This window comes from Lactuca saligna, chromosome 7, assembly GCF_052625555.1.
Source record: "Lactuca saligna cultivar CGN05327 chromosome 7, ASM5262555v1, whole genome shotgun sequence".
Classification (NCBI taxonomy): Eukaryota; Viridiplantae; Streptophyta; class Magnoliopsida; order Asterales; family Asteraceae; genus Lactuca; species Lactuca saligna.
Genome location: NC_136423.1, coordinates 41590582 through 41602612, shown reverse-complemented (window position 1 = coordinate 41602612; position 12031 = coordinate 41590582). Strand labels below are relative to the sequence as shown.

Here is a 12031-nt window from a genome sequence, read left to right as displayed (position 1 = left end):
CGCAGACCGCGTGAGTATGATAGAGTTTTGGGCTACTTCAAGTTTTGGTCCCTTACAACTATTGCATTGGCCCAGTTCGGGTCTAATCAACTTTCAGCCCATTTTCTTCAAGATTTCATCAATTTGAGCCCAAATTGCCTCTCCAAATCACTCAAAGCTTCCGCAAACTCTATAAATTTCTTGTTGTTAACAGAACAAACACTATACATGAAAAAAATGACATTTTTTTTTATTAGAAAACATACTTGTGTAACAAAAAATATCATAAAATCTTCGATTGTTAACTTTCGAAGTGTGTTTTGTCCTAAAGTGCTAAACAATCTTTACAAGTAATCGATGAGGCATAATTGAAATGATAATCATTTAAATTAAAATGAGTTTCTATAAACAGTAATACTTAAGGGGCAATAATGAATAATACTCTTTTTGTAGGGAATTAATAACCATAAGTTTTAATATATATTTATTATTTGTATAATTTAATAAAAACCAAAAAATAAGACAAAATAAAAATATTTTATAGCAATTACCAATTATGAGAAGAATTACGTATCAAAACAACCATAGAAATGATATATGAATATCAAATAGTCATGAAACTATTGCTTCTCTCATGGTGATCCTAAACATCAAGTGAACCTTACTGACTTATTTGTTTTATAGGGAAGCAGATGGAAATGAACTGAAGATGAGAATGAAAGCTTTATTTTTGCATCGCGCATGAAACTATTGCATGATAAATTTTTGATTCGCAATCTAGACACTACTTATTGGGATAGAATCTTGCCTAGTAAAGTGAAAATCTTTCTTAGAGATCTCCTGTTGATAGATTGCCTACTCAATTTAATCATGAGAAAATCAGGTTATTTCTCGATTCCATTTCATGTGCGCTTTGCAGCTCCATGATTGAGACTTCTGGATTATTCTATCACTAGGGGGTTCGTGTTATCATCAATAGCCGGTGGAATTAGGTTCATACATCAAGCAAATCTCTTTTTGATATGTTCAGGTTTGCTTCCAAAGTGTAATATTGAGGCTATCTCGGCTGCGTTCGCTACTTTCATTTGGACTGTTTGGAGATACTGATGTGATAATGTTTCAATGGCAAGATTAAAAACTATCACATGTTGGCTAGTGAGGTGAAGACATTGGTGATTATTTAGATGAAAAATAGACATTTTGCTTAATTAATCTGATTGGTGTAATAGCCTTCACATGTATGTCTCAAGCCGACCTAATTCTAACTACCGGATAACCACGCCGGTCCAATGAAATTCCATGCCCCGGGCAAATAGAGAAAACAATGCCCTATTTTTATACTATGTTAATACAATTCGAAAATTTTATAACATAATCTTCTAAAGCAGCTACTTAAAACAGCTTTTTGTTAGATTACTTAATCGTACAGAGTACAAATTAAATATTACAAAGGAATTCTTGAAGCAAAAACATTAATTATCCTATAATAATAGTAAAATTTGCATTCTGTTCATCATAACCCAAAACCTGAAATTAGAAATCATTAATGAGAGTTAAAAAGTTTCATTTATTGCATCAATATATTATCTATATAATTTATACTTCCATAAGCAATATGATATTTAATAAGATTATATATATATATATATATATATATATATATATATATATATATATATATATATAAGATTCAATATCTTTTAACAATTTTTAATGACAAATGAGAACATAACTAAATAAATAAAGATGAAGTTTTCTATAAACTAAAGAAAAAAAAACATTGATGTGGAATCGGAAATAAAACAATAAATTTCAACAACACATATGAAAAAATGAAAAGTTAAATAACCATATCAAAAAATGATAACCTGGCGTAGTTTCCTATAAAACAAAACTAGCAAAACAACAAAAAAATATTATAAAAAACAATAAGTCTCGCCTAAAACTGCTAAATCAAGAAGAAGAAGAAAAAAAGGCCTAATGGCGTACTGCAAGTGTCCTAAACGCAGGAAGGGTTCTAGAAATCAATATCAATATTCACAAAAAAAAATCCTGAAATCAGAATCAATAATCATTGTTAACAAAATCCCAAAAATCAGATTTGAGAACTAACGAAATTATGGAGATTAACAGAAATCAAAATCAATTTAGAACCAATATTATCAATACTTGATCAAAATTAGTGTGAAACTTATGTTAACAATACTACAATACTAAAAAAAACTAATATTAACAATACTTAATGAAAACAGCTCAAGTCAACTGATGCTGTCTAATACTACTTCATGCGCATTAGACTTTCAGTTAACCAGAAAACTAGTAATATCAAATTCGAAATCATAAATCAGAAGAAGAACTAGGCTTTCTCGATAGTGTAAAGCTATAAAGGGACTAAGGGAGAAGATGAACTAAAAAACTGAAATAAGAAAACAGAGCTACCGTTGATATTTAATATTGATCCAGGTCTCCTTGTCTTCTCTGATTCTCTTGACTCTTGGAATTAGGCGTGTTGGGTGCATTCACCAAGAAAATTAAGGCGTGCTTATTTTTTTTCCCCGCTCGGCTTCTGCCTTCTCAAACCTCATATCGTGCCCTTGTCAGTAAATAAATGTCTTGGGCCTAAATGTAATGCATACCCAAAAGAAGAAAGCAAAACTGATGCCCCTATGTCCATTGATGCCCAGGGCAGTGGCTCAGCTCGCCCTACCCTTGGGCCGGCCCTACGGATAACTTCTTTTCAATAAATTATGTACCTTTCTAGGGTTCTTATTATCACCGACTGTTACTTGTTAAACTGTAGTTGCTTGCTAGTTATTTGTGAGTTTTTGGCCTTACTAGTTACTAACTTGGCAAACTGAAGTCGATTTCTAGTTAATAAACTTGAAATTTTGGCTAAAATCTTCCAAGAAATGGATAAAATTGGTGGTCAATTGCTGTTCTTTTGTTTACTGTAAGGATATAGATTCCCTTGTACCTCATAAACAATGGTTATTTATAACTCTTATTCTTTCATTTCTATCACATTCTTCTAATAATACAATGTAATCTACTGTTTAATAGAATCTTTTTGATTTGTATTTAGTTAAATCTTTTATCCGGACAAAATTATCCTTGAAAAGGGCTTATTAATGATCAACATTTTTGGTAATACATGATATATTTGCCTGTATTCTTAATGTTCTTGTTTGTTTTCCTTGATTCAGGCCACAATCTTGTTGAACTAGAGGTGAAGAACGCATGGCTTTCTGTTGAAAATCTGAATCAGATGTTAATGGTAACAAGTTTAACACTCGAGTGCATACGATTAGATGATAAGGAATTAATCCAGTTGAATAAGTCCTTCCCTAATCTTCAAGTTCTTAACTTGATAGATGTTAGAGGACTGAAACTACCCACAATCCATCTTCTCCACCTAAAAACGTGTCACTGGACTATAACAGATGCTCCACCATTTGTAACTGTAATCGCACCTAACCTTATCACACTCACAATCGAGGGTAAAAAGCCTGCTGCAGTTCATGTTGATGCTCCATTGTTAACTCACTTCCATCTTGCCCTTCCTCATGCGGACTCACTTTTAGTCGAAAAGTTTGAGAATCTGAAAACATTATGTATCGAGGCTTCATTCCTCTACCCCTTACTTTTTAGCTTTCGATTTACTAAAATCGTGGAAAATCTAACTTTGGATTCACAAGGTTTGACTAAAGGGCCTTTTGAAAGATTCAAAATTTCCCTCGAGAATTTGTTCAAGATTTTCCCCAACATGACTTCTTTATGTTTTCGGTCAAGGGCATGGTCGGAGTTTGAGGTGAGGGGTATGTTTGGGGTTGGGATGCAAGAATTGAGAACTTTTTGTGGGTATCTGATGATAGTTGACCTTTCGTTGACTTTATCCTTGGTTGCTTGTGTGTTGGACCAATGCTATGGCTTGCTAGATGTCTCTTTGCTTATCCATCAAAACGTTGATTCTTATGTATCGAAGGGTTTTATGTGCACATGCATGATGAGGTGGCCTAAACTAAATTGGAGATGGGGAACATTGGAGGAAGGAAAGGAAGATTGTTGGATAAGTTATGAAGATTTAATGCAAATGTCATCTTACATGAAGCCGAGTTTTGATATATAAAGAAACAAAGAAGTTGAGAAGATGTGTAGAAAGCTATGTAAAGCTTTTATGATGGTTTCATCCTTTTGGAATGTTGTTGCTTGTTATGGTAATATGTTCATCTTAATAGAGGGTTTAAATACAAACATATGTGGATGCTTATGCGTATGCGCATAATATATGTTTAATGAGATGATATTGTATGCGCATAATATATGTTGAACGAGATGATATTGTTATCTTTGTCTATATGCTTTTCTATATATAGTCTTTTTGCGTTGCATTTGTTGTTTATTAGCAAAATTGTGTTTCTTTTTTGTTTCGTTGTTGATGTTATAGAAAGGACATGAGGAAGAGTCGATGGGAATACCTTTATAGGACCCAAATGGATAGGCTTCGTCGGCTTTGAAGAGATACTTCAAGAGTAGGATAGTTTAAATGTTTCCTTATTTTTAGTTTTTCTTTTATTTAATTAGTTTTGAATTTGATGTAGGATTCCTTTTATTTAGTAATTGGTATCTAATTAGGTTTGTAGAACATTATAAATATTGCTCCTTACGGTTGTTACTCCATGTTCCTCCGAACTCTACAGGTGATGTGTGTCAAAAGTACTCCACTATGGTGCCTAGCGGATTACTACAGCTCCTATATTTACCAAACATAGTTTGGTCAGAGATAACTACAGATTTCATTGAAGAATTACCTAAGTCGAAAGGGTTTACAATTATTTTTGTTATCGTTGACCGTTTAAGTATGCCCATTTTATTCCGCTAAAACATCCGTATTTTGCTTTGTCGGTCGCTACTATTTTCCTTCGGAAGGTTGTCCGACTGCATGGAATTCTGGAATCTATCGTGTCTGACCTGTGACAAAGTTTTTTTTAGTTTGTTTTGGCGGGAACTATATCGTTTTCAGGGAACTCAACTAAAGCACATTACAATGTATCACCCGCAAACAGTTGGTCAAACAAAGGTGGTAAATCGTTGCATAGAAACTTACATTTGTTGTTTTGTTTCTGATACACCAAAGTAATGGGTTCGTTGATTGTTATGGGCAAAATATTGGTATAATATGACTTTTCATACTTCCATCCGCACTACACCATTTCGAGTTTTGTATAGTTGAGATCCGCCCTACTTGTTGCATTATCAGTAAGTACTATTGATCAATATCTACAAGAGAGGGATTGAGTTTTGATGGAATTGCGAGGTGATTTGTCGGTCGTATCCATCGATGTGGGTGAGTTTGTAGGTCAGTGGGGTGCAGTGGCGGCTGTGGAGAATAGTCCTAACAAACGTGTCGTGTCGTGTTGGGTTCGTGTCGTGTCAAGACATTAAACGGGTTGAAAAGGTTTGATCCTAACCCGACCCGTTTAATCATCTTGTCGTGTCATTCAACCCGTTTATTTTCGTGTCGGGTTTCGAGTTAAGGTCTAGACCTTGTAAATATGTTGGGTCATGTCTGCTTGAGACATTTTAAAGGTTGGAAAGTAGGAGTTATGGATGCAAAACTGAAAAAGTGAAACATTGGAGTTAGGAGATGGATTCAAAATTTTTTTAGTAAGTTTAGAAGACAAAATGAAAAGAGTTGAAGTTGAAGAGCAATAGGGATAAGTGGTGAGGATGAATAAAATTAAGTAACTTTGAAAATTTAAATATTATTTCTAATTCTTGAGTTTGACCCACTACAAGTCTATAATATATAATATATTTATAAATATATGAAATTTATAATAAATAATATATAATTAAACGGGTTATATTCGAGTCATCTTCGAGTTGAAAGTCTTGACCCTAACCCTACCCGTTTAATTATCGTGTCGTGTTGTGTCAACCCATTTACATAAACATGTCAAAATCTCTGACCCTAACCCGCTAATTTCGTGTCGGGTCGTGTTGTGTCATGTTTTGCTAGGTCTAGTAGAGAAGGATGGTCGTGTTGGTGGTTGTCAGGAAGGATGGCAACTCGGTGGCAGAAGAAACTGTCATATTTACTCTGTGTGTGTGTGAGAGAGAGAGAGAGAGAGAGAGATTCTTTACTTAGGTTTGGAAACCGGAAAGATAGATGAGGAATTTGCAAGCCATTATGGTGATGATTGTGGTTGATGTTAACTTTGGTGTATGAGTCTATTCATGGACGTTTATTTCCCATTTTAATCGGCATCAAGGTGGAGGAATCAATAAGAACTTCCTAATCGCTTTCAAAATGTTCAAGGAAAAACATAAATTTAAATGATTAAAGAGAGAAAAGAGAGTTGACCGATAATTGACCTAAAAGAGAGGTGACCATAAATCTCACGAGATTTATGGATTGGTTTGAGTTTTAAATTTGAACAGAATGTTATAATTGTCAAACTGATGATTTTATGTGATTACAATAAATCCTAATTAATTAGGAATTACAAATTTGATTTGTTCTGTCAATGCTAATGCTAATCAATGTGATTTTATTTAAATTTGAAAGTAAAAATCATATAAAATTGACAAAATTACATAGATGATCCCTGTGGTTGGCACAAGAGACCAAAGATAGTCCTTATGAGGAATTTTGAACAAGTATGGTCCCTATGGTTCCCAGTTGTTGCACGGACAGTCCTTATGATTGACTCCGTTTGCATTCTATATCAACACAAAAGCACCTCTTTTGGTGGATAGCAAAATTTATAGTCATTTGTATGTAAAATTCACACATGTAGAAGTACACATTTCTCGTAACTCTAAGGAAGTTAGATAAATTAGTTTTGAGTTGATGCAAGAACTTAGAAAAGAATATCTACCATAACTGTGACATCCCCAATTTCACGACCAGAAAATACCGATTTGTTTATGCTTTATTTAAAAATCAGAGTATCATTTTGAAGAATAATTATGGATTTTGTTCCCAAAATATGATAAATATATTATCAAAGCATTTCCGAAGAAATGTGTTTTAATTACATTTAAAACATTAGGATGTCATCGTCAATACAATACATAAGCATAACTAGAAATAAACATAGGCCTTACAAACATCTATTATTCTGCTGGCCTATATTTCATAAATCTCTCATCTGATCATCACACTTATGCTCTTGTGTCACTACCAGTAATACAAGAAACTGAGTGGGTCAGGCTTGGAAGCCTGATGAGCACATAGGATTTTCAACCCATAATAATTAAATTCTTTATTTATATTAAATCATTCAACCCAGTTATCCACTCCCGTTATCCTCACTTTATATCTCTAAAACATCTAATTTAAGGGACCTATCCTAAGGATTATCTTAGGGATTGACAATAATGCTTAGGGGATTCCTCATGAATATATGTTATTAAGGCAACCATGAGGGGGATGGAGTACACCTAGTGAACATGTAGTTCAAAAACACCCACAAGCTGCAAAGCCTGATAGAGTTCCACATGACTGTCTAGAATAGTTTGTGGTCGTCAGCTATACTCTGCTAGATGACGGCATCAACTTTAAAGTTATGGCATCTCATCATTTATTTTATCATTCATCTTTCATCATCTATATCTTTTTTCATCTACCTATTTTTACCCAATATATTTATAGGTATAAAATACATGTACACTTTAAATCAAGTAAAACATATATAAATAGTTCATCTAGCATAGATATCAGGAACACAAGGGGTGGTGTTGGGAGATATATGGATAGAAAGGTGTGAGGAAAAGAGTGATTTTAGAGCTCTATTTATAGTCTGCCAACCACCGACTAAAAGGTGCGTACTGCAATACGCTGGGGGTACTCAGGTGTCGCAATCTGGTGGAAAGCGGTGAGGAAGAATAATATCGATCCTGGCAGGCCATTTACATCTTCAGACATTAAAAAATTTCCATAATTTCAAAATAAAGCTACTTGTAGAATATAAAAATGGAGAATTTCAACATACACCAACTTACAATGCATAAAGATAAGTGATAAAACTTTTGATCGACGCCCACTTGACTGAACCCAAAAACCTAATAGTGAATGCAATTTCAAAGCTCCGGAAACCTTAAGGAGCCACTCCTTAACCAAGCCCCCATCGGTGATGTGTAGATCATCGCTGTTATAGAAGACTTAGCCTCTTAGTATGAATTTTAATAAGAAAGATTAGAACACCGTAGATAACTCGGATTAGAATGAGAAAAATATTAGTCATTATTTATGTATTATGACTATTTGGTACACATATAGCTTCTCTATGCTTGTTTGAGATGGAATTGTAACTCACAAGCTATCTAATACTTTTGGAAATGTCTTTTTAAGAGGTCAAGTTTTCATATGATACGACTTCAATTCATAAGATATTTCTTTTGAAATTTTATACTTTTAGTTTATGAAATATGGAGTGTTACACATACTGAAAGGGCGAAAACTAAAATTTACTATACATTTTAATAAATATACTTGTAATTAGAATTTATTGCAAGCAACAACAATAATATTGTTATAACTACTATGGCATTTAATGAATGTTTGACATTATGATGAGCAGTTATTATGAACTTGGATGGAAAGTAAGTACTTGTTAAGTAGTTTTGCATTCTATATCAACACAAAAGCACCTCTTTTGGTGGATAGCAAAATTTATATTTATTTGTATGTAAAATTCATACATGTAGAAATACACATTTCTCATAACCCTGAGGAAGTTAGATGAATTAGTTTTGAGTTGATGTAAGAACTCAGGAAAGAATATCTACCATAACTGTGACATCCCCAATTTCACGACCAGAAAATACCGATTTTTTATGCTTTATTTAAAAATTAGAGTATCGTTTTAAAGAATAATTACGGATTTTGTTCCAAAAATATGATAAATATATTATCAAAGCATTCCCGAAGAAATATATTTTAATTATATTTAAAACGTTAGGATGACATCGTCAATACAATACATAAGCATAAATGGAAATAACATAGGCCTTCCAAACATCTGTTATTTTGCTGGCCCATATTTCATAAATCTCTCATCGGATCATCACACCTATGCTCTTGTGTCACTACCTGTAACAAAAGAAACTGAGTGGGTCAGCCTTGGAAGCCTGGTGAGCACATAGGATTGTCAACCCATAATAATTAAATTCTTTATTTATATAAAATCATTCAACTCGGTTATCCATTGCCGTGATCCTCACTTTATATCCCTAAAACATCTAATTTAAGGGACCTATCCTAAGGATTATCTTCGGGATTGACAATAATGCTTAGGGGATTCCTCAGGAATATATGTTACTATGGAAACCATGAGGGGGATGGAGTACACTTGGTGAACACGTAGTACAAAAACACCCACAAGTTGCAAGCCTCCTAGACTTCCACTTAACTGTCTAGAATAGTTTGTGGTCGTCAGCTATACTCCGCTAGACGATGGCATCAACTCTAAAGTTAAGGCATCTCATTATATATTTTATCATTCATCTTTCATCATCTATATCTTCTTTCACCTACCTATTTTTACCCAATATATTTATAGGTATAAAATACATCTAAATTTTAAATCAAGTAACACATATATAAATAGTTCATCTAGCATAGATATCAGGAACACAGGTGGTGGTGTTGGGAGAGATTTGGATAGAAAGGTGTGAGAAAAAGAGTGATTTTCGAGCTCTATTTATTGGCTGGCAGCCACCGACTACAAGGTGCATACTGCAATACGCTGGGTTACTCAGGTGTCGCAATCTGGTGGAAAGCGGTGAGGAAGAATAATATCGATCCTGGCAGGCCATTTACATTTTCAGACACTAAAAATTTCAATAATTTCATGATAAAGCTACATGTAGAATATAAAAATGGAGAATTTCAACATACACCAACTTACAATGCTTAGAGATTATTGACAAAACTTCTAATCGACGCCTACTCGACTGAACCCAAAAACCTAATAGTGAAAGCAATCTCAAAGCTTCGGAAACCCTAAGGAGCCACTCCTTAACCAAGCCCCCATCGGTGATGTGTAGATCATCACCGTTATAGAAGACTTATCTTCTTAGTATGACTTTTAATATGAAATATTAGAACACCATAGATAACTCGGATTAAAATGAGAAAAACATTAGTCATTATTTATGTATTATGACTATTTGGTACATATATAGCTTCTCTATGGTTGTTTGAGATGGAATTGTAACTCACAAGCTATCTAATACTTTTGGAAATGTCTTTTTAAGAGGTCAAGTTTTCATATGATACGACTTCAATTCGTAAGATATTTCTTTTGACATTTTATACTTTTAGTGTATGAAATATGGAGTGTTACACATACTGAAAGGGCGAAAACTAAAATTTACTATATAGTTTAATAAATATACTTGTAATTAGAATTTATTGCAACCAACAACAATAATATTGGCAGTGTAACTATTATGGGATTTAATGAACGTTTAACATTATGATGAGCACTTATTATGAACTTGGTTGGAAAGTAAGTACTTGTTAAGTAGTTTTGCATTCTATATCAACACAAAAGCACCACTTTTGGTGGATAGCAAAATTTATATTTATTTGTATGTAAAACTCATACATGCAAAAATACACATTTCTCATAACTCTAAGGAAGTTAGATGGATAAGTTTTGAGTTGATGTAAGAACTCAGGAAAGAATATCTACCGTAACTGTGACATCGTCAATTTCACGACCAGAAAATACAAATTTGTTTATGCTTTATTTAAAAATTAGAGTATCATTTTCAAGAATAATTACGGATTTTGTTCCCAAAATATGATAAATATATTATCACAACATTTTCGAAGAAATGTATTTTAATTATACTTAAAACATTAGGATGCCATCGTCAATACAATACATAAGCATAAATGGAAATAACATAGGCCTTACAAACATCTATTATTCTCCTGGCCCATATTTCATAAATCTCTCATCTGATCATCACACCTATGCTCTTGTGTCACTACTCGTAATACAAGAAACTGAGTGGGTCAGCCTTGGAAGCCTGGTAAGCACATAAGATTGTCAACCCATAATAATTAAATTCTTTATTTATATCAAATCATTCAACCTGGTTATCCATTCCTGTTAGCCTCACTTTATATCCCTAAAACATCTAATTTGTGGGACGTACCCTAAGGATTATCTTCGGGCTTGACAATAATGCTTAGGGGATTCCTCAGGAATACATGTTATTAAGGTAACCATGAGGGGATGGAGTACACCTGGTGAACATGTAGTTCAAAAACACCCACAAGTTGCAAGCCTGCTAGAGTTCCACATGACTGTCTAGAATAGTTTGTGGTCGTCAGCTATGCTCCGCTAGATGACGACATCAACTTTAAAGTTAAGGCGTCTCATTATTTATTTTATCATTCATCTTTCATCATCTATATCTTCTTTCATCTACACATTTTTACCCAATATATTTATAGGTATAAAATACATGTACACTTTAAATCAAGTAAAACATATATAAATAGTTCATCTGGTATAGATATCAGGAACACAGGGGTGTTCCTGATATATAAATATTGCAGTACCCCAACGTATTGCAGTACTTACCTTGTAGTCGGTGGTGTTGGGAGAGATTTGGATAGAAAGGTGTGAGGAAAAGAGTGATTTTCGAGCTCTATTTATAGGCTGCCAACCACCGACTACAAGGTAAGTACTGCAATACGTTGGGGTTGCTCAGGTGTCGCAATCGGGTGGAAAGCGGTGAGGAAGAATAATATCGATCCTGGCAGGCCATTTACATTTTCAGACACTAAAAATTTCAATAATTTCAAAATAAAGCTACATGTAGAATATAAAATGGAGAATTTCAACATACACCAACTTACAATGCTTAGAGATTATTGACAAAACTTCTGATCGACGCCTACTCGACTGAACCCAAAAACCTAATAGTGAAAGCAATTTCAAAGCTCCGGAAACCCTAAGGAGCCACTCCTTAACCAAGCCCCCATCGGTGATGTATAGATCATCACCGTTATATAAGACTTATCCTC

General features: G+C 33.7%; 1 protein-coding gene across 1 annotated transcript; it reads left to right on the top strand.

Moving 5' to 3' along the window:
* Positions 1 to 3130: 3130 nt before the first annotated feature.
* On the top strand, positions 3131 to 4105 carry LOC145006868 (F-box/LRR-repeat protein At4g29420-like). Its single transcript, XM_078965894.1, has one exon. It carries the CDS (start codon positions 3131 to 3133, stop codon positions 4103 to 4105), a length of 975 nt encoding a protein of 324 aa, XP_078822020.1.
* The last annotated feature ends 7926 nt before the right edge of the window (positions 4106 to 12031 follow it).